This window comes from Hemiscyllium ocellatum, chromosome 11 (assembly GCF_020745735.1).
Source record: "Hemiscyllium ocellatum isolate sHemOce1 chromosome 11, sHemOce1.pat.X.cur, whole genome shotgun sequence".
Lineage (NCBI taxonomy): Eukaryota > Metazoa > Chordata > Chondrichthyes > Orectolobiformes > Hemiscylliidae > Hemiscyllium > Hemiscyllium ocellatum.
In genome coordinates this window covers 85,759,925-85,779,681 of record NC_083411.1, presented here as the reverse complement: position 1 = coordinate 85,779,681, position 19,757 = coordinate 85,759,925, and the positions used below count along the sequence as shown (strand labels likewise).

Sequence of the window (19,757 nt, the reverse complement as noted above, 5' to 3'; positions counted from 1 at the left end):
GCTCTCACCTTTAGCCTTGCAGTATCAAATCACATTATGACTAAATTAACAACTGCAGAAACTTCAGACCTTGTATCACAGTGCTTCATATAGTCTTTAAATGCCATTTCAGTTCCTATCAAGACAAATCAGTGGAAGCAATTTTTAATGCAGCTGCTAAACAATAAGACCCATTAATAGCTGAACTCTGACAGCACTATTCACGATGATTAATGGTTCTGTGTATAATTTGATTATTCTATTAATTCTGCTGATTACTGTTCCTGCTAATACAGTGAAGGTCACTTCCAAAATAAATCTTCATTACACACTTACATTAATGGAGAGAAAATACTGCCTCTAACTAGTTGTTTTTCTTAATTAAAAGCTAATGTAACAAGAACTAAATAGGCTTGAGGGCTACCTTTGCTTCTGTTACAATAACAGGATGTTTTTAAAACTCAAGATAGAAATTATTTCACCTTAAATCATACTGGTGAAAATAAAAAGTATAGGATTAAGGGAGTTCTCTTGGAGAAATGTGAAAGCATATGAAGCCACCTACAGCTGTAAACTGCTTCTACTTCAGTGACCCAAACAAACATTGGACTTTAAACAATTACATTTTAGATAATTAGGTGTTTCACTAAAATGTTCAAACAAAAGAAAATGTCAATCTACCCTAAATCCAAACTGAAGGAGGGTAGAATGAAACATTTATGAGTAACATTTTGAAATTCATGTCTGTCACTTCAAAGAGACTACAGATTTACAACAGTTGTGAAGAAAAGTACTTAAGCTATTTGCTAGGCTCTTTATGCTAAAGAGAATTGTTCACGAGTGCGGAGACACTTCTTTACAGTGGCAAACGTTATCAGATTACCTCCATCAGTATGATAATCAGGAATAATCTCTTTTCACTTAAAGCTATTCAATGTAAATATTGATTTATTGTTTTTAATAAATCAATCCAATTTACCTCTGTTCATTTGTTCTATTACCCCACATTCACTTCTTGCTCCTTCAACTCATTAAAGGACTGTTGTTTTCATGTTATGTTTTTTTCTACTCACATGGTAATTCTCTCGTTGAACCCTTCCCCTTGTGACTTTCTTCTGCCCGCTGCTTTCACTATTAATTTAGAAGTTGTAAGCAACCAAGCACTTATTGGCTGGAAAACAATTTCCAGGTTCCTAGCCAATGGAAAGTCTGGAAAACAACATCCAAACTTTAGGAGCAGTAGTGAGGAATAATAAACCTGCCAAAAGTGGTACAATCAAGAGATGACGCTGGAAACCTGAAATTAAAAAAATATCCGGAAATCTCAGGCTATAGAGAATTTGTGGTGAGAAACAGAGCTAACGTTTCAGACCTGTCACCTTGCATCACAACTGGAGGAGGGATGGATGCGACAAGGACACAGGGTGCAAGATAGGAAAGATTGAATGCCAAAAGACTTACTTTTGCAGAGCCATACAGAATGGTGACGGCAAAAAGGAAAACGAGTAAAGATATACCTGGAGGTGGTCTGCTGCTGGTGAGCAAAAGAAAACAAAAAAGTAGTGTGTAAAGATCTACACATGCAAAGAAAATGCGCAGACATTGAGATCTGAGCTCTGAAATAGGTGAAATCATCAAGGACTATTAATTGCCTAATTAAAAGAGGTGATGCCACTCCTCAAGCTTACTTTCAGCTTCACTGGAACAGTGCAACATGGGAGCAAAGAAATGTCAGCACAAAGGCAAGTTAAGAATTAAAATGACAGGTCACCAGAATCTTGGGATCACACTTGCAGGTGTCGAGATGTTTCACAAAGCAGATACACAATTAGAGCTTTGTCTCACCAATCAGGGTTCAATGCAGAGGAGACCACATGTAAGTAGTGAGTACAGTCGACTAGACTGAAGGTAGCACACAAATTGCTGGCTCACTTTGAAGATGTGCTTGGGATTTGGGCAATGAGGATAGAGGTAACAGTGCAGATTTTACATCTTCTGGGTTTGCATGGAAAGATGCCAAAGCAAAGCTGCAGGATATTGGAGGTGACTGAGCAATGACAACGATATCATCGATGGAGTGGTCCCTCTGGAATGCTGAAAGAGGAAGACAAGGTATGTTTGGGGATGGAAATGGTCTACGGAATACGGAAGCTGGTGGGTGGAAGGAGAGGTCACGAGAAACCCTGTTGTGGTCAGAGGTCCTTCATTCCATCAAATCTGCACCCAACAAAAACTAGTGCCATTTCCAGTACTTGGCCCACAACCTGAAATATTATGTCATTTCAAGTGTTCATCCAAGTACTACTTAAAGGTTTGAAGTTCCCTGCATCAACTCCCTCTCAAGCAGCACATGCCAAAGTCTCACTACCATCTCTGAAATTTTCACTTCCTTAAAATCCCCTCTAAACCTCTGGTCTTTCTCCTTAAAATTATATTCCCCTATCATTGACCCTTCAACACGCACTCTCTTTCCCTTCTCTCACCCCAATCTTCCCCCATTCAAACACTCCTTTCCCCCTCCTCCCTTCTTTCACTTCTCCTTCCTCTCTCCTACCCCTTCCTTTCCTCTCTCCCCACCTCTTCCCATACCTCCCCCACCTCCTTTCTTTTGCAGAAACTTGCAACCCGGAGACATCCTTGATTCAAGGGACAGCCAAAAATGACAAATTAAAAAACATAATGCAAAAAAAAGCAGTCTTTTGTCAGACAGCTAAACCAAATCAGTCTTTCTACCCATACATTTGCAACACAGAAAAATGAAACCATTGAAGATCTTCCAAATAGACACTGCAATGATTTTTAACCACACTGAAAACAATAAGTTTCTAGACACTGGTTTTGTATCTTAAAAGACTTAACTATTTATTAAGTATGCAATAACTTTAGCAGTGAGAAAATTAAACATGGTAAGCTGATTAATATCTGTGTATTTATACTTGAAACATGTTTTCAGAAAACCACACACACACACTTAAAAGGGATAAATAAAACAAAATAATGAAACCAGCTAGATCACTTAAATAGCTTTCACGGTGCATTGTTTGGCAGGTATAAAAGTGATCTTGGTTGCTTTTCTGAAACAGTCATCAGGGTTACCATTTTAGATCATCCAAGCAAAGGCAGATATTCATCTCAGCTTTCCAGTCTTTGGACTTCTGGAAGCTGGCCTTGCAGATTAGGCAAGGAGCATTCAAAATCTTCATGCTGTCTCAGCAGCAGCCGAGAACCATCTCTCAGAAAACAGTTGCAAAAATGAAAGTTTGAGATTTGTCTTGATAAACCAATCAGCTCCTCCCAAGACCACAATTACCATCCAACATCTGCCAGCTGCTTAAACGTAGGTCTCTTCCAGGCTTGCTCGAACACGTTCCCAGGTGTTTAGCCATTTCTGTTTTTGAAATAATGCCCTTCCTGGGCTTGTTGTCTCTGTTGGAATCTTATTAATCATGAAATCAGCCTGCTACTAGCCTCCAGGCTTAGCCTCACAAAATAATCTTATTTGGTCCATACACAACAAGCTGTCCCAAAGTCCACAAATCATTTCCAGCTTATAACTCATTATGATAATAGCATAAAAGTAAAATATTTAAAAATCAGTGAGAGTTCTAACACACCATTTGTTCTCCATTATGCCTCATGCCCAAATTCTTTTTCAAAAGAAATACTCTGGCCTTTACATTTTTCATTGGAATCTCTTCCACTCTCTTCATATTCTCTTTCACTCTGTTCTGCAGAAATTTCTCCCAACTATTTTCTGGGCATCACCTATTCCTAATTTCACGCTACTTTTACAATCCTCTCAACCCTTTTATAATGTAAAAGGAAGAACTGTAGAATCTGTAAACCTGAAACAAAAACAAAAATTGCTGGGGAAACTCAACATTTCCAGCAGCATTTGAGGAGAGAAAGGATGGTTTACATTTTGAGTCCGGTGACGACTCTTCAGAACTACAACTGTATGTTACAAAACAAAATGTAGCAAGGATGTATCCTCACAAGTATGACACGAAACATCAAATTATACATAGAATTAGTTTAATTCATAGGGATTTTAACATGGCGAATAATCATTTTAAGAAGGTACCAATCCATCAGAAATGCAAGTTCTGCACAGATGCTGCTGGACCTGCTGAGTCTTTCCAATCATTTTTGGTTTCTCTCAGTTCTTTATTGTCCTCAAATTCAAAAAGAGTGTCAACAGTTTCAGCAGACCAGAACCGAATAGTTGGTGCTGCTGGATGTAAATAGACCTAACAATTGTTTATTTTAAAATGGCGCATGGGCTGTTGACTTCAGTGCCAAGCACATCTACTGTAATTTGAGGCACATCACAGAAGGAAAGTTGTATCTGCCCATTTCTTACATTTCATTAATGTACTGCAGTGGTAATTGTTAATCTTGGAAATTTATTGGTATAATGGCAAGTGCATAGATCAAATGGGTTGCCTGGTCAAAATTCTGCAATTCCCTCCTTGGCACCATTGTGGGTCTACTGACAGCACATGGAGACTGCAGTACTCCAAGGCAACAGCTCACCACCACCTTTACCCAGCCAGTGATACCGAAGTTGCACAAGTAAATAAATAAACTCAATCATGCATCAGATAGCATTCTAAGCCTGAACACAACCCCCAGTCCACCTACATCTTGAACCTCTTAGCACAGCTCATTTCAACTTCCATTTACAATGTTCACACTGTTGACTGCACTTGATTTCAGGTGACCATGCACCTATGGGTCAGCATATTCTAAAATGCAAGTGCCTGACCTGTATTACTGAATATAGAAGCAACACTGAATATTTTTAAGGCAAAAGTAGATTAATTTAAGAAAAAGGTAATGCTGGCATCGCTGTATATGCTAAGTTTCATTGCCCACCTTAAGTTGCCCTCGAGAAGATAGCGGTGAGTTGTCTTCGTGAACCACTGCAGTCCATTTTGTGTAAGTGTACACACACATACCAAATGCTGTTTGGAAGAGAGTTCCAGAACTTTGAAACATTGTTTTGACAAAGCGAGTCAAAGGTTATTGGAAGCAGGCAGTAATGTGGAATTCAGGTCACAAATGAGGTCAATTTCAATTTGTTAAATGGTGGAGCATGCAAGAGGTGCATAATTGCCTATTCATGCTCCATAATTCGATGGATTAGTAGGTTCTGAAAATGATTATTTGCCATATTAAAACATATGTAAATTACATTGATTAATATAATTGTTTAGTATCATACTTATGTGGATATATCCTACACACAAGCAAGGCAACCAATGTTTTCCATAAAGGACCAACACTAATTACCTTAAGTCTATCAACTCTCACACTGGGAAATAGTGTCATTATTTGGCCTCTAGCAATATAGATCATGTTTTCGGTTTCAGATAAGGAGGCATTAAGACCATAAGACATAGGAGTGGAAGTAAGGCCATTCAGCCCATCGAGTCCACTCTGCCATTCAATCATAATTGTAACTTATACTGCTCTAACAGTCCTGGTCATCTGTAATAAGAAGCAACACACCTCAGATATACTAAAAACCATTTCGCTGATGACTTTCTACCACAACACAATTACAACACATGACAAAGACTGGCTAGTAGTTGGTAGACAGAACCTTCATCTACAACATTTGCTTTTCAATTCACTAAAATCTGAACACTCAAAATCTAACTACCAACTATCTTACCAAAACAATGCGTATAATGTGTGTTGTACTTGAATAGATAAGTATAACAGACTAGATGGATAGTGCATTGAAACATGCAATCAAATCTTGATAAAAACTGCAAAAACTTATGTTCATTGTGGCAGTAACCGCAACACGTGAACATAAAAAAAATTGGAGATGTATTATATTTTTTTCCAAATTATCCATAAGACAGTTGCTTCATATCGACAGATTAACTTGCTTTCATTTCAATCAGAGTAGAAATTTACTTATACGTTTCATTTAATGCTGAAGAACTGAGTAAAGTCATTCGCCCAGATTAAAGGGCATTTTACTGTCAAATTTACTGATCTTTGAAAGTACAATTTTCTAGTGTTTGTTAATTGTCTAATTTTCTATTAACCATTATTATGTGCATAATATTAGCATGACTAATTTAATTCACATTTTCAGCAGAATAAAAAGTTGGCAGAGTTCAATCACTTTTTCAGTAAAAGTCTCCACTCCAATCTCACACATAGGTTTACATTTAAAGCTTTAACCAGCAACACATTTTCAGCTTACATTTTAAAGCAGCCAAGGAAGAATTTAGCTTTTTGCTCATGATTCATCTGAAAACACATCTTGCTCTATACACAATAAAAGACTAACTAGTCTGAATAAAGCAGCACAAGATTAATCCTACCACATAGCAATGATTTCCTTCCAAAAGATATAGACTAACACAAGAAAAGAGACAGAAAAAAAAATTGAAAAGGTTAGGACCATAACTCTACAAATGAATTATGTCAGTCTGAAGGTCTAATCAGAAATGCTCAAAATTCAAAACACTCCTAATGTAAAAGCTCACCTACGTTTATCATTAATTTCCTGGAAATTACATCTGTAATCTGTGACAAGCAAACTTATTTCAGCCAGTTTTTCCACACATTTGTAAATGAATTTGCTCACTACATTACAACTTATAAGGATCAGCTGTAAAATATAAGATGGCTCCAAAAAAACCAACATATGCACTTCTGAACATATAGTAATTTCTGTGTAACATCCTTGTACGTAATTAATTACGAACTTGCTATCTGCATATTTTGTTTTAAGTACAAAAAAGGTGAGCCACTGAGTCTGTGGGTGTAATAGATAGCAATGTCATTAAAGTAGCAATCAAGAGGCCCAAGCGAAAGTGATGAGGACATTGATTAAACATCAGGGCAGCAGGAGGGAGGAACTTAAATTCAATTAATTAAGTCTCAGGTAGCTTCAGTATCATCATTAACTGTAGAAAAAATGAACATGTTCACAAATGTCTTTCAGAGAACAAAATTTGGCATCCTTACCTGGCCTATATCGACTCCAAACCCACAGCAACATGGTCAACTCTAAAATACCCTCTTAAAAACAGCTGTGTGAGCCACTCAGGTAGGAGGGGGTCCAGATTTCAAGCAATTTGTCAAAGTGCCAAATATGATTCAAGCAGAAACTTTATCTCACAACTCAGATCTGGAATGTACTTTTTGAAAATGTGGTTAATGCGAACATTCTTCTAATATGATCGAGTCAAAATCTTGGAATTCCAGTCTAAACAGCACTATGGACAGCAGCAGTTTAGACAGGCAGTTCATCACCGCCTTCACAAGGCCAATTAGGGCTAATCAGAACAAAGATGACCCAATGAGCAATGCATTAATTTGTGAAATGAGAGAAAAGTTAAATAGAACATAAAATTTTCAACAATTGAGCTACTTTCTTAATAACGCTAACCGACATTAACTTTTTAAAAGTTACTATAAGAATTCAGGAATAAACAGATAAACAAGAGGTTTAAAATACTTAATAGCTTGCTTCTGAACTGGATTTTGCTTCATTCTTTTTAACATTTACATATTCAGTGAATAAAACCATTGATCTTTTATGCTTCCTTTTGTTTTGCTTTATTCATTCACAGAAAGACGGCACCACTGTCTAGGCAGCATTTGTTGCCCATCCCTAATTTGCCCAGAGGGCAGTTAAGAGTTAACCATATTGCTGTGGGTCTGGAATTACATGTGGGCCAGATCAGATCAGATTGGCAGTTTCCTTCCCCAAAGGACATTAGTGAACCAAATGGGCTTTTCTGACATTCAACCATTGATTTATGGTCATCATTAGTCTTTTACTTCCAGATTTTTCAAAAATTGAATTCAAATTCCACCACCTACCATGGTGATATTTGAACCCAGGTTCCCAGAACATTATCTGGGTTTCTGGATTAACAGTCCAGCGATAATACCGCTAAGCCATCGCCTCCCCCATTATTATGATGCTACGCTGTCAATGATTTTCGAAGACACAATTAAAATTTCAACCAGGTGATGTAACATTCACATTTGGTCATCAATTTCTAAATTTACAAAAAAATGCTAAAACACTGCCCAACTTTAACTTAACCAAAACTTTTCTCGTACTGTTTTTCACTCACTTCAGACATTTGCTGGAACTCATACAAATCTCAAATATGAAAATTATGAAAAGCTATAAAGAGTTTTCAGATATCAAGAATAAAATCTACACACCTGCAGAAGCATTGTGGTATTTCTCCAACACCATACAAGGGAAAGAGGAATGGCGTGTTCCCATAGCGCCCAAGGCACTGTAGGAAGTGCTGAGTTGCTTTGAGTCCCTCAGTGGTCAAAGCAATTTCAGACACCATAGCGATGGAATGCAGAATGAAATGTTGTAGATTTGCAGTTAATTTCTTTGTCTTCAAATAATCTGAAAACCTACTGTCCTGAAAGTCTGTGGATTAAACACAGCAAACAAATTACTTTGTACTTTGTTTCATTCACCCAACTTTCAGATTTGATATCGCGATTTAAATATCAAAAGCATTTTGGGTACTGGTTCCAAAAGACCTAAAGTCAAATAACCAGAAATACAAGTGCACTCAAAAAAATACCTTCATCCATAAAATATTTAGTTGGAGAACAGGTGTAAGACATTTGAAGTGGTCACATTTTTAAAATTAAGGTTAGCAGCCAAGCAGGAAGTGTGAGAGAGAGGTGGAGAAATAAATGAGTAACCAAAGATCAAGATTGAAAAGATAGGCATTATTAAAATTATCTAAATGTTTTAATTCAAAACATATATTTGAGACTGTGGTGTGGGAAAACAGGTCAAGCAGCATCCGAGCAGCAGGAGAATGGACATAAGCCCTTCATGAGGAATTAGGCTTATGGGTTGAGGCTGAGAGATAAATGGGAGGGAAGTTAGGTTGGCTGGGTGGTGGTGGTGGAGGAAGCTGGGAAAGCGATAGGTAATAAGTCAGAAGGGGGCAGTGATGGACGGGTCCGAAGGTCGGTGCCGAGTTGGAGACTTAGGCGTGAGAGAGTGTGAGAGAGAGTGTGAGAGAGAGTGTGAGAGAGAGTGTGAGAGAGAGTGTGAGAGAGAGTGTGAGAGAGAGTGTGAGAGAGAGTGTGAGAGAGAGTGTGTGTGAGAGAGTGTGTTTTGGGGGTGGGGGGGGTGTGGGTGGGGGGGAGGGGGTGTGTGGGTGGGGGGGATGAAAAGGGAGAAGAATTAGGAAGCTGCTGAAATCCACATTTATCCCATATGGTTCCAGGGTTCCAAGGCAGAATATGAGGCATTCCTGCTCCAGGCATCAGGTGGTAACAGTTTGGAGGCAGCCCAGTATCTGCATGTCTTTGATGGAGTGGGAGGGGGAGTTGAAGTGTTCAACCTCGGGACGGTGGGGTTGGTGGATGTGAGTGGCCCAGAAACGTTCTGAAATGGTCCGCATGAAGGCGTCCTGTCTCCCTGGTGTAGAGGTGACCACACCAGGTGCAACAGGTGCAGTAGATGACATTGGTAGACAGACAGGTAAATTTCTGAAGAATGTGGAAGAATCCCTTGGGGCCTTGGACAGTGGTGAGGGGAGTGGTGTGGGTGCAGGATTTGCACTTCCTGCGGTGGCAGAGAAAGGTGCCAGGAGGGGGATGTGGGCTGGTGGGGGGCATGGACCTGATGAGGGAGTCGCGAGGGGAAACTGCCTTTTCGGATGACTGATAGGGGTGGGGATGGAAATATATTTCTGGTAGTGGGTCCATTTGGAGGTGATGGAAGTAGCGGAGGATGATGCATTGTATGCGGAAGTTGGTGGGGTGGAAGGTAAGTACGGTGGGGGGGGGGGGGGGGAAGAACACGTTCTGTTCCTGTTGCGTTGGGAGGGGTGGTGGTCAAGGGCAGTGGTGCATGAAGTGGAGGAGATACGCTGTAGGACATCGCCAACCACGTGAGCAGGGAAGTTGCAGTTGTAGAAGGTGGTGGTCACCTGGGACTTTGAGGTGGATTTGGTCATCCTGGGAACACTTGCAGTGGAGGCAGAGGAATTGGAAATAGGGGATGGCGTTTTTACAGGAGCTAGTGTGGATGGAGGTGTAGTCTAGTAGCTGTGGAAGTTGGTGGGCTTGTGGTATATGTCTGTGGTTAGTCAGTCACCAGAGACGGTGATGGAGAGTTCCAGGAAGGGGAGGGAGGTTGCCAAGATGGTCCAGGTGAATCTGAGGTCAGGGTGGAAGTTGTTGGCACTGACCTCTACACTGCTGAAGCCAGGCAGCAACTAGCAGACACCTCTTCCTACTGCCCCCTTGACCATGACCTCACCTCCATCACCAAACCATCACCTCCCTGACCATCCACAACCTCATCACCTCTGGGGATCTCTCATCCACAGCCTCCAACTGCATTGTCTTTGAACCCTGCACTGCCCGACTCTACCTCCTTCTTAAGTTCACAAACTGGAATGCTCCTGTCAACCCGTTGTCTCAGCCTGCAACTGTCCCACCAAACTCATCTCTTCCTTCCTGTCCAGTCCTGTCCCCCTTAGTCCAGAAACTCCCCACCTATGTTCCTGACATCACTCACATCTGTCACCTCCTCCAAAATTTTCATTTCCCCAGCTCCCAACACCTCATTTTCACCATGGACATCCAGTTCCTGTTGGCTAAGTGGAACAGTCCATTTTTTGCAGTTACACTGGCGCCACCCCCACCTGTTTCTCCACTACATTGACGGTTGTATCGACGCCACCTTGTGATCCCATGAAGAGGTTGAACAGTTCATCAACTTTACCAAAATATTCCACCCTGACCTCAAATTCACCTGGACCATCTCGGCAACCTCCCTCCCCTTCTTGGGCCTCTCCATCACGGTCTCCTACAACCTAATCCTAAACATTACTACAAGCCTGCTAACTTCCACAGCTATCTACACCACAACTCCTCCCACCCTACCTCCTGTAAAAACACCATCCCTTATTCCCAACTGCTCTGTCTCCGCTGCATCTATTCTCAGGTTGACCAATTCCACCTCAAAGTCCCAGCTGGCCTCCTCCCTGCACGATTGCAACATCCCTTCCCACATGGTCGACGATGCCCTCCAACCCATCTCCATTTCATGCACTATTACCCTTGAACACCAACCTTCCTAATGCAACAAGGACAGAACCTCCCCCAGATCCTCACCTTCCACTCCACCAACCTCCACATACAACGCATCATCCTCCACCACCTCAAATCGGAACCCATCACCAGAGATATATTTCCCTCCCCATTCCGAAAAGACTATTCCCTCCGCGAATCCCTCATCAGGTTCCTCCGCCTCCCCCCCCCCGCACCCAAGCAGCCCACACCCCACTCCTGGCACCATTCCCTGCCACTGTAGGAAGTGCAAAGCCTGTGCCCACACCACTCCCCTCACCTCCATCCAAGGCCCCAAAGGATCCTTCCACATCCTTCAGAAATGTACTTGTACCTCTACCAATGTCATCTACTGCATCCATTGCACCCAGTGTGGTCTCCTTTACATCGGGGGGACAGGACACCTTCTTGCGGACCATTTCAGAGATCTCTGGGAAACCCACACCCACCAACTCCACCACCATATAACTGAACACTTCAACTCCCCCTCCCACTCCTTCAATGACATGCAGCTCCAGGGCCACCTCCACTGCTAAACTGTTACCACCCAACGCCTGGAGCAGGAATGCCTCATATTCTGCCTTGGAACCTTGCAACCACGCAGGACAAATGTGGATTTTAATAGCTTGCTCATTTCCCTTTCCCCCATGTTATCCCAGTCCCAAACCTCTAACACGGCACCACCCTCCGGACCAGTCCATCCCTACCCCCTCTGACTTATCACCATCTCCTTTGCCTTCATCCACCTATCACGTTCCCTGTTACCTCCCCAACCCCGTCCCCCTCCCATTTATCTCTGAGCCCCGACCCACAAGCCTCGTTCCTGACAAAGGGCCTATGTCCGAAACGTCGATTCTCCTGCTCCTCAGATGTTGTCTGACCTACTGTGCTTTTCCAGCACCACACTCTCAACTCTGATCTTCGGCATCTACAGTCCTCGCTTTCTCCTATGTATCTGAGACTGTTAGGTTTTATAATTTAGCTTCTCCTGGCTTTTAAAAATTTCAGAGGAGAAAGTGAGGACTGCAGATGCTGGAAAGAGCTTCTTCAGGGAAGGCATCCTTGCAAGAGGATTCGCAGTAGGTTAAAATATTCGAGGAGAAAGTGAGGACTGTAGATGCTGGAGAATCAGAGCTGAAAATGTGTTGCTGGAAAAGCGCAGCAGGTCAGGCAGCATCCAAAGAGCAGGAGAATCTTCAGGACTCATGCCCGCAACATCCATTCTCCTGTTTCAAAAATTTCAGTGCTGTAACAGCGTTGGCTATGGAATCATAGCACATGACTTGAAAACTTCCTCAGTTGCTTCACCCAGAAACAGGCAGAGAGAGAAAGAAAACAAGAAAAGAACCAGACAGAATAGTTTTCTTGGAGATGCCAAAATCTAAGGATTAACTTAACAAAAACAACTGCCATTAATGCAGGACTACAATGTGAAAAATTAACTATGATATTACACAGCATCAGAAAGCCCTATTTAACACACCTTGTGAAAAAAAGTTGACACACATATACACTGAAAAGTTCTAATAGGAAACAGACTATCAATAAAATATATTTGAACATGGAAGTTAGCAACATGAAACTATGTATTTCAATATACTATAAATCACGGATTTTTTTCAAAAGTTGGGGATCAGTATACAAAATAGCAGGGGATATGCGGATAAAAGTGGGTCTGCAGTGAGCGCACAGTTCCTCAAACACAATGGCAGAAGCTTGGAAATACAGCATGGCCTAAGCCATAAAAGTACAGTACCTAGGTATTCATCTGGGTGTTGCTCATATTCCAAACAGAATGTAAGAAATTTCATCAGCATTCGTTTCTCCACCATAGTGAGTTGTTTGCTGGCAAACACATCTGCTCGGGAACACGGTACCTAAGAATGATGGGAAAATTTAAAAGGGACAATAAATTTTAACTTTTGAAGAATACAACAAAAATGTAACTGATCAGTTCTTGAAAATACCAGCAACATGGATTTTTTTTCCTGAACACAAAACAATTAACCATAACCTCCTTTTGGTATGAAGGTTATTTTCGGTTCCTAGGATATCTTAAAATAGTTATCACTCTAACAAGCAGACCTTGTAAACAGGTTTCAAAAGTAATGGGCTAAAAAATTAACCTGCATTTCAAACAAAATAGTAAACAAAACTCCTGTAACTCCTTTGCCTTTGATGGACATACACAGTACATCAATGCAGCAAAGTAGTCCTTAGTGAGCCCTAATTATTTACCTCATGCCTAAAAATTGAATATCTACATCTAATAAAAAAAAATACAAAATTGCTAAACAAGGTACCTTTGTAGGTTCAGATGACTAATATACGTACAATTTGCTTTGCAACTCAGCAAAGTTCAATAATTTTTAAGTGAACCACTCAAGGAAATTACTACAATGTTGCTAATTCATCACAATTTTATGGACTGTTCTGTGAATTTAATTCTAAAAATGAAGTGCAGCAGTAAGTAATTCTTCGTGGTTTAAATTTTTAGTTATGGTTAATTCTGACATTTTGATGGATTTTCCTTTCAATCAATCAGAAAAAGAGAGAAATATTTTATATCATTCAATTATGTTAATTTTGGGAACAATCAGGTGCTGACAACAAACTGAACCTATCCTGATGCCCTATTAGGAGAAATATCCATGATGTGCCTAATTTATAATTGAAGTCTGACTCATCAAATAAGCTATGTCAGTCATATGCTGGGCAGATTTGAAGTCAAAAATCACAATTCAACCATTTCCAAGACTATATTGTTTGGATAATACTCAAAAGTAGTTGCAATTATGAAGGTGCTCTTTTCTACTGCATCATCCACATTCCTGCACCACTAATGGTAAAGCAAAATCTCAATTTTAAAAATCATCACCTGTGCAATAATTATTCATCGCTCAACTAAATCTAATGTAGTTTAAAATGGTCAGCGCCCAGTAGCTTAATCACAGTTGCTAGAAAGGGCTAGCTTGGTAATCAAAATAAGAAACCTTACATTCACATTAATTATTTTCTACACTATTGAGTGTCAACAACTGCCTGCACCAGCCTCTATTTCTGAAGTTATCAACAAATTCATTAACAATGTTGAGCCTGATTTCTGAGGAGTGGCACTCTCATGCTGGTCAGATGTTGGGCAGGTTGAGTGCCAGTTGAGCAGAGATAGTGCACCAAATGGGTAAGGGGACAGTAAGTGATCCAGTATTTAGACTAGGTTGGATTTAGAGTGGGATTTCACTTCCTGTGGAAGTCAGACCAAACAAAAAAGTCAGGTTGGGCCTGGAGGTTGGGATAAAGGAAGTAGGTCTCAGAGGTGCAGGGGAGACAGAGGTCGATCGCTTTTGTGGGGTGGTGGTTGGGGTGGGAAGCATGTGTGTGCGTGCATGCATGTGTATGTATGCATGTATGTGATGGGACCCGGGGGAATGGAAAGGACGTCAGTCAGGAACTGGGAATAGGAGTCTGGAGTCTGGGAGAGGTACAGTTGGGGGTGCTGGTTTCCGGGCAAGTCAGTTGAATAGGAGTTAAGATATTTAACAGTCTAATCTTCCCTGAATGGTTAGTTACTTAATTCCATGAGATCCATTCAAATCATTTAAATTGGATAGGTCCAAGCATTGAGGTATTGCTCAGTGACTGGAGTAACTACTGTCTGATCATCAGAAAACCTGAGTTATTATTTCTGTTCAGACCATAAAACAATGCATTCATAACATATCTTGGCTGCAGAGATCTGGTATATACAATCTAAGATTCTTCTGTGTAAGAATCAGGGTGGCATGGTGGATCAGTGGTTCGCACTGCTGCCTCACAGCGCTATGGACCCGGGTTCAATTCCAGCCATGGGTGAACTGTGTGGAATTGGCATATTCTCCCAGTGTCTGTGTGGGTTTGCTCTAGGTGCTCCAGTTTCCCCTCACAATCCAAAGATATGCAGGTAAGGTGAATTGGCCATGCTAAATCATCCATAGCATTCAGGGATGTGTAGGTTAGGGGCATTAGGCAGGGGTAAATCTAGGATGATAGGGTAAGGGAATGGGACTGGGTAGGTTAGTCTTTGGAGGGTCGGTGTGGACTGGAGGCAAAAAGTGAGAAGACATTGCAATCAACTGACAAAATTAAAGCACAATAAAGCTTCTGCAAAAGGAAGAAAAAAATAAAATATCCACTCAGTACATATTCAGATTAAAAAACCCAGAAACATCAGCACCTCACTTTAGGCTTTGGCTACAATGACTTGTTAGTTTTATTTATGACAAATTATATTGACAAAATATTTTATGCAAAAAAAAGTTCACTGGCAAAAAAAAGTGTCTCAACCAGCAAAATAAAACAACACAGCACATTTTTCTTTTATTCCTGGTGTCTACTAGCCGAGGTTATATGCTGGATATAAAGGAACCTCAAGTCAAAATAAGTTTTCAAATCACAGATGGCAGAATTATATAGATGCAGCACCAAAAAACATGGAACAAAATAAAGGACTTATAACTGTTATTTCCACAATGTGGAACTTTGATTATTTAGGGGGTAAGGCAATTGAGTTGAAATACTATGATTGAGACTAAACATCATGTACAGATATTGCAAAGAGATAACAACTTTTTTCTTTTTGTCACATCAGCCCTTATTTTAGTCAAAACGTAATACTTTCTGGAAGCTAGCTGTGTCAATGTTTTAATATCTAACTCATCATTTTGCTCATAACAATATAATCCTGAAGAACACCATGAACTATGATTCTTCCAATGCATTAAAAAGTTCCTAAAGACTTACAAATATTTCAGCCAATTGAAAATATTCAATTCTAGATTTAATAAAATGCAAAGATCTGCAAAAATGTAATTCACTTTTCAGATAAAAGTAGCAATTCAACTATGAAAACAGCAAGGGAAAACAGAGTGTTGGTGATGAACAAAAGCTCTCATCAGGCAATGCCATGAGAAAAGCTTATTTCATGCATTGCTTCTTCTCTACTTATGCTGAGGTAGAGCCTTCATTGTTACTTTGTGGGTTTGAGAGCTATTTGGGGTTATGTGTCAGCTATAAATACTTCAACAGTTTATGGGCTATTAATTACAGTTGCACTAGCTAAATTAACATTTCTGAGCATTTTGATGAATAGTTGCATGAACCTCAGAAATAAAATCAGATACTCAACAGCAAAAAGGAACCCAAATTAAGAAGTTATGTGCACCCACCTATTGCTGCATGCCTTCTATATTTGCTCCCTATGTCACATCTCTCTTAACAGTGCTTCTCTTTCTTTAATTGCCTTTCAACTTCTAATCACATGTATTCTCAGTCTTTATAAATAAATGACTTCAACATGGGCAGAGAGCGCACAGGTCAACGACACCAATGAGCAAGGAGGAGGATAGGAAAGTTTAGCATGATGCAAGAATTTTTATGATAATGGGTTTAAAACTGGCATGTGAAATTTGACTTGACAAACCAAATGGTAATAAATTTTGGGGAAGCAAAAATTGAGAAAGCAAATACACATACAATGGAAAGATTCTTAAAGATATGGGTGAACAAGAAGACACTGAGATCAGATACATAATTCTCTGGAAGTATGAGAATATGCAGATGGCAAATAAGCATAAAAATCTACATTCCCCCTCTGTCCCTTATAATTCAGCAGCTATGAATCAAAACATGACTGCTTGCTTTTAAAAAAGCATTAAATTCAAGCAATGCCTGAAAACATAAGTGGGACACAAAAGAAGAGAGATAATCTAAATACAAGTTAGATATTTTGCTATTTTGTTAGTAAAAGCATAGCATTCACATTTGCTATAAAGAAAACTGTGCAGTGAGGCCCAAATATGGTAGTCAAAAGAAACCCTCTCCAAATTTATAATCCAAAGTTTGTATTTATTTCGATTAAATACACATGCAAAGTTGTGCTCGATGACTTGTTACCTTCTATACTTCAGTTTTTTTTCCATATCGTGCAGCTAAAATACTTGCAATACAATCCACAAGGCAATGACACAGATCCACCTTCATCCTAAAACTTAAGGCACTCTAGATTTTAAAGAATGCACTGGGGTTCATGCATTTGACTGCATCTCACCCAGAGTCTATTAATTGCGAGAAACAATTAAGAGAAATGATCGAATACCTGTTCAACCTTTCCTCCTTGAAAAGTAAGTATCCTGGTAATATTTTTGAATTCTGCATACCGACTGACATTGGATTTGATAAGAAGGTTGACCAAGGAGCCACAGGAATACAGAAACTGGAAGAACACAAATATACTGGTTACAGTTAGCCAGGCTTGAAACTCTGGTTTTCAGATCACTGTAATGGTCAGATACTGCATCAAGTTATAGGGTATTTTTTTCATCATGCCAAAATTTATACCAAAACAAACAACTTAATAGAGAAATCACATTTATGTATTTACAGCATTATAACATTGAAGAATTTGCTGTTCTTTCAAATCAAGATATAGCTTATTCATATTAAGGTTTATACAGGTCACAAAATGTATTTCACATCAAGAAACATTCAAACTCCTTTGCTGATCCTTCACTTTTACAGGATTATAAATAAAGGAGATTAGAAATCTCGAAATAGAAAACAAATACTTTTGCATGTTTAGTTGCGATGCAAACTTCAAAGATAAAAAAACATGGACGTTAAAAAAGGCATTTGCATGCCTGCCTTCATTGCTCAGTCCCTTGAGTAAAAGGAGTTGAGATGTTATGTTGAGGGTGTTGAGGACATTGGTGAAGCCTCTTGGGCAATACTGTGACCAGTTCTGGTCACCCAGTTATAGGAAGGATATTATCAAGCTGGAGAGGATTCAGATTTACCAGGACATTGCCAGGTATGGAGGGCTTGATAATTATAACAAAAGGCTGGATAGGCTGGGATTTTTTTCACTTGAGTGTAGGAGGACGAGAGGCGATCTGACAGAAGTTTATAAAATAATGAGAGGTATAGGTAGAGTTAGTAGTTGCATTCTTTTCCCTAGGATGGGGGATTTTAAGACTAGGGACCACACTTTTAAGTTGAGTGGAGAGAGATTTCAAAAAGATATAAGAAGCAAATTTTTTTTTAAACACAGCGGGTGGTTTGCACGTGGAATGAATTTCCTGAGAAAGTGATGGATGTGGGTACAATTACAAAGATGAAAAAACATTTGGATAGATATGAATTAGGAAAGGTATGGAGTGAAATGGGCCAGGAACAGACAAGTGGGACGAGTTTAGTTTGTGATTATGTTTGGTATGGACTGGTTGAACCGAAGGGTCTGTTTCCGTGCTGTAAGACTATGTCTTTCTTTCTTCCCACCAATAAAGAGAACACTGACGGTTCAGAAGGACAACAGAGGAAAAGCAATAAGAACACAAACTCTCTGCTTACGAGCAAACCCAACAAATCTCAAGTCTTATTTTTAATTATAAGCTGAATTAGGAAATTTGTGTGAACGCCATGAACAATTAGTGGGCAAAATCAAATTGCTACCTTGGAGGTCAAGTCGATGTTAAATTTCCTGCCATTCTTTACAATTTGTGAATAAGTTGTTATTTTTTCTTCTTTCTTCACTTGTTGATCAGAGGTATCAATAGATTGGTTTACATTGCCAGTTTCCACTTCAATTGTAGCTATACCATCAGCGATCCCTTTTGTGTCCAGAGATATTTCAGTGGCTACAGATGAAGGAATATTACAAGAACATGGTTTGTCCTCTGATTCAATTTTCTCAGTAGAAACTTCCTCCTTAGAGTGTGAGGAATCTTTGTTTTCTAGAGGAGATTCTGCATCACCACTGCTTAGAATTGTGTGTGTTTGATTTCTCTCATCTTGATTTTTCATTCCTGCATTCGCTGCTCCAGTGTTAGAATCCATATTTGATTGCTTATTTTCAAGAGATCCTACTTCTGTAACATCTTCGTCTGTCGTTGTGCTATCAAATGTAAAAGAAAATACAAATCAGAAATACCACAATACACACTTTGTGATCCTTATCCTTCATTTTAGTGATTATGGTGTTTGTACACAGGTTCAAAACAGTAAAAGGTAATTAGAACTGATAAGGAAATTCTTCTCAACGTGGAATGGTGTATGATAATAGTGAAATTCCAGAAAAAAATTAAATCTGATACTGTACTGAAGGGATGAAGTACAATGGTTGAAAGTCTGACATATAATTCTGGTGATCTTCATAAAACTTTTCAGCGAGCCACTGAGCTGAGACTGCCTCCAAACGTCACATCACAAAACAAAGACAACAGCAGAAGCTCCCCACTCCCCTCCCCTACAGTTCATCTTGACAATGGAAGATATACAGTAGGTAACTTCATATATTCAACAAGTAATTCTAAAAGCTCCACAAGCGTCAAGCATTGGATGAGATATTGGAAAGCGAAGCACAGACAAAGTGCAAATTTATTTTCCAGGTACAAAAATAAGACAGACAACAAAATCAAAAATATAATTCAACATCTTGCATGCAGGAATATGCCAAAGCAGAATTTCATGTTACATCCATCCTCTAGAAGATATTCTAATGAAAATATACAAACAGGGCACAATTAGGATCAAGAATTTAAAGTCACCAGATATTGATTCACCAAGATATTCACTGCCCAGGAGAAAAAACCTTCGACTTCATGATAAATTTCTTGGTCAATTGATGCATAAAATAA

General features: G+C 39.7%; 1 protein-coding gene across 3 annotated transcripts in view; it reads right to left on the bottom strand.

Moving 5' to 3' along the window:
* Window positions 1-19,757, bottom strand: part of chm (CHM Rab escort protein) — a 108,959-nt gene that overhangs the window by 52,731 nt on the left and 36,471 nt on the right. For all 3 annotated transcript variants that reach the window (XM_060832214.1, XM_060832215.1, XM_060832216.1), the window contains 4 exons: window positions 18,574-19,015; window positions 17,222-17,338; window positions 12,845-12,965; window positions 8,191-8,413 (listed from right to left, as the gene is read on the bottom strand). In XM_060832214.1, coding sequence (XP_060688197.1) covers window positions 8,191-8,413; window positions 12,845-12,965; window positions 17,222-17,338; window positions 18,574-19,015 — 903 coding nt within the window. The remainder of the gene's footprint in view (window positions 1-8,190; window positions 8,414-12,844; window positions 12,966-17,221; window positions 17,339-18,573; window positions 19,016-19,757) is intronic.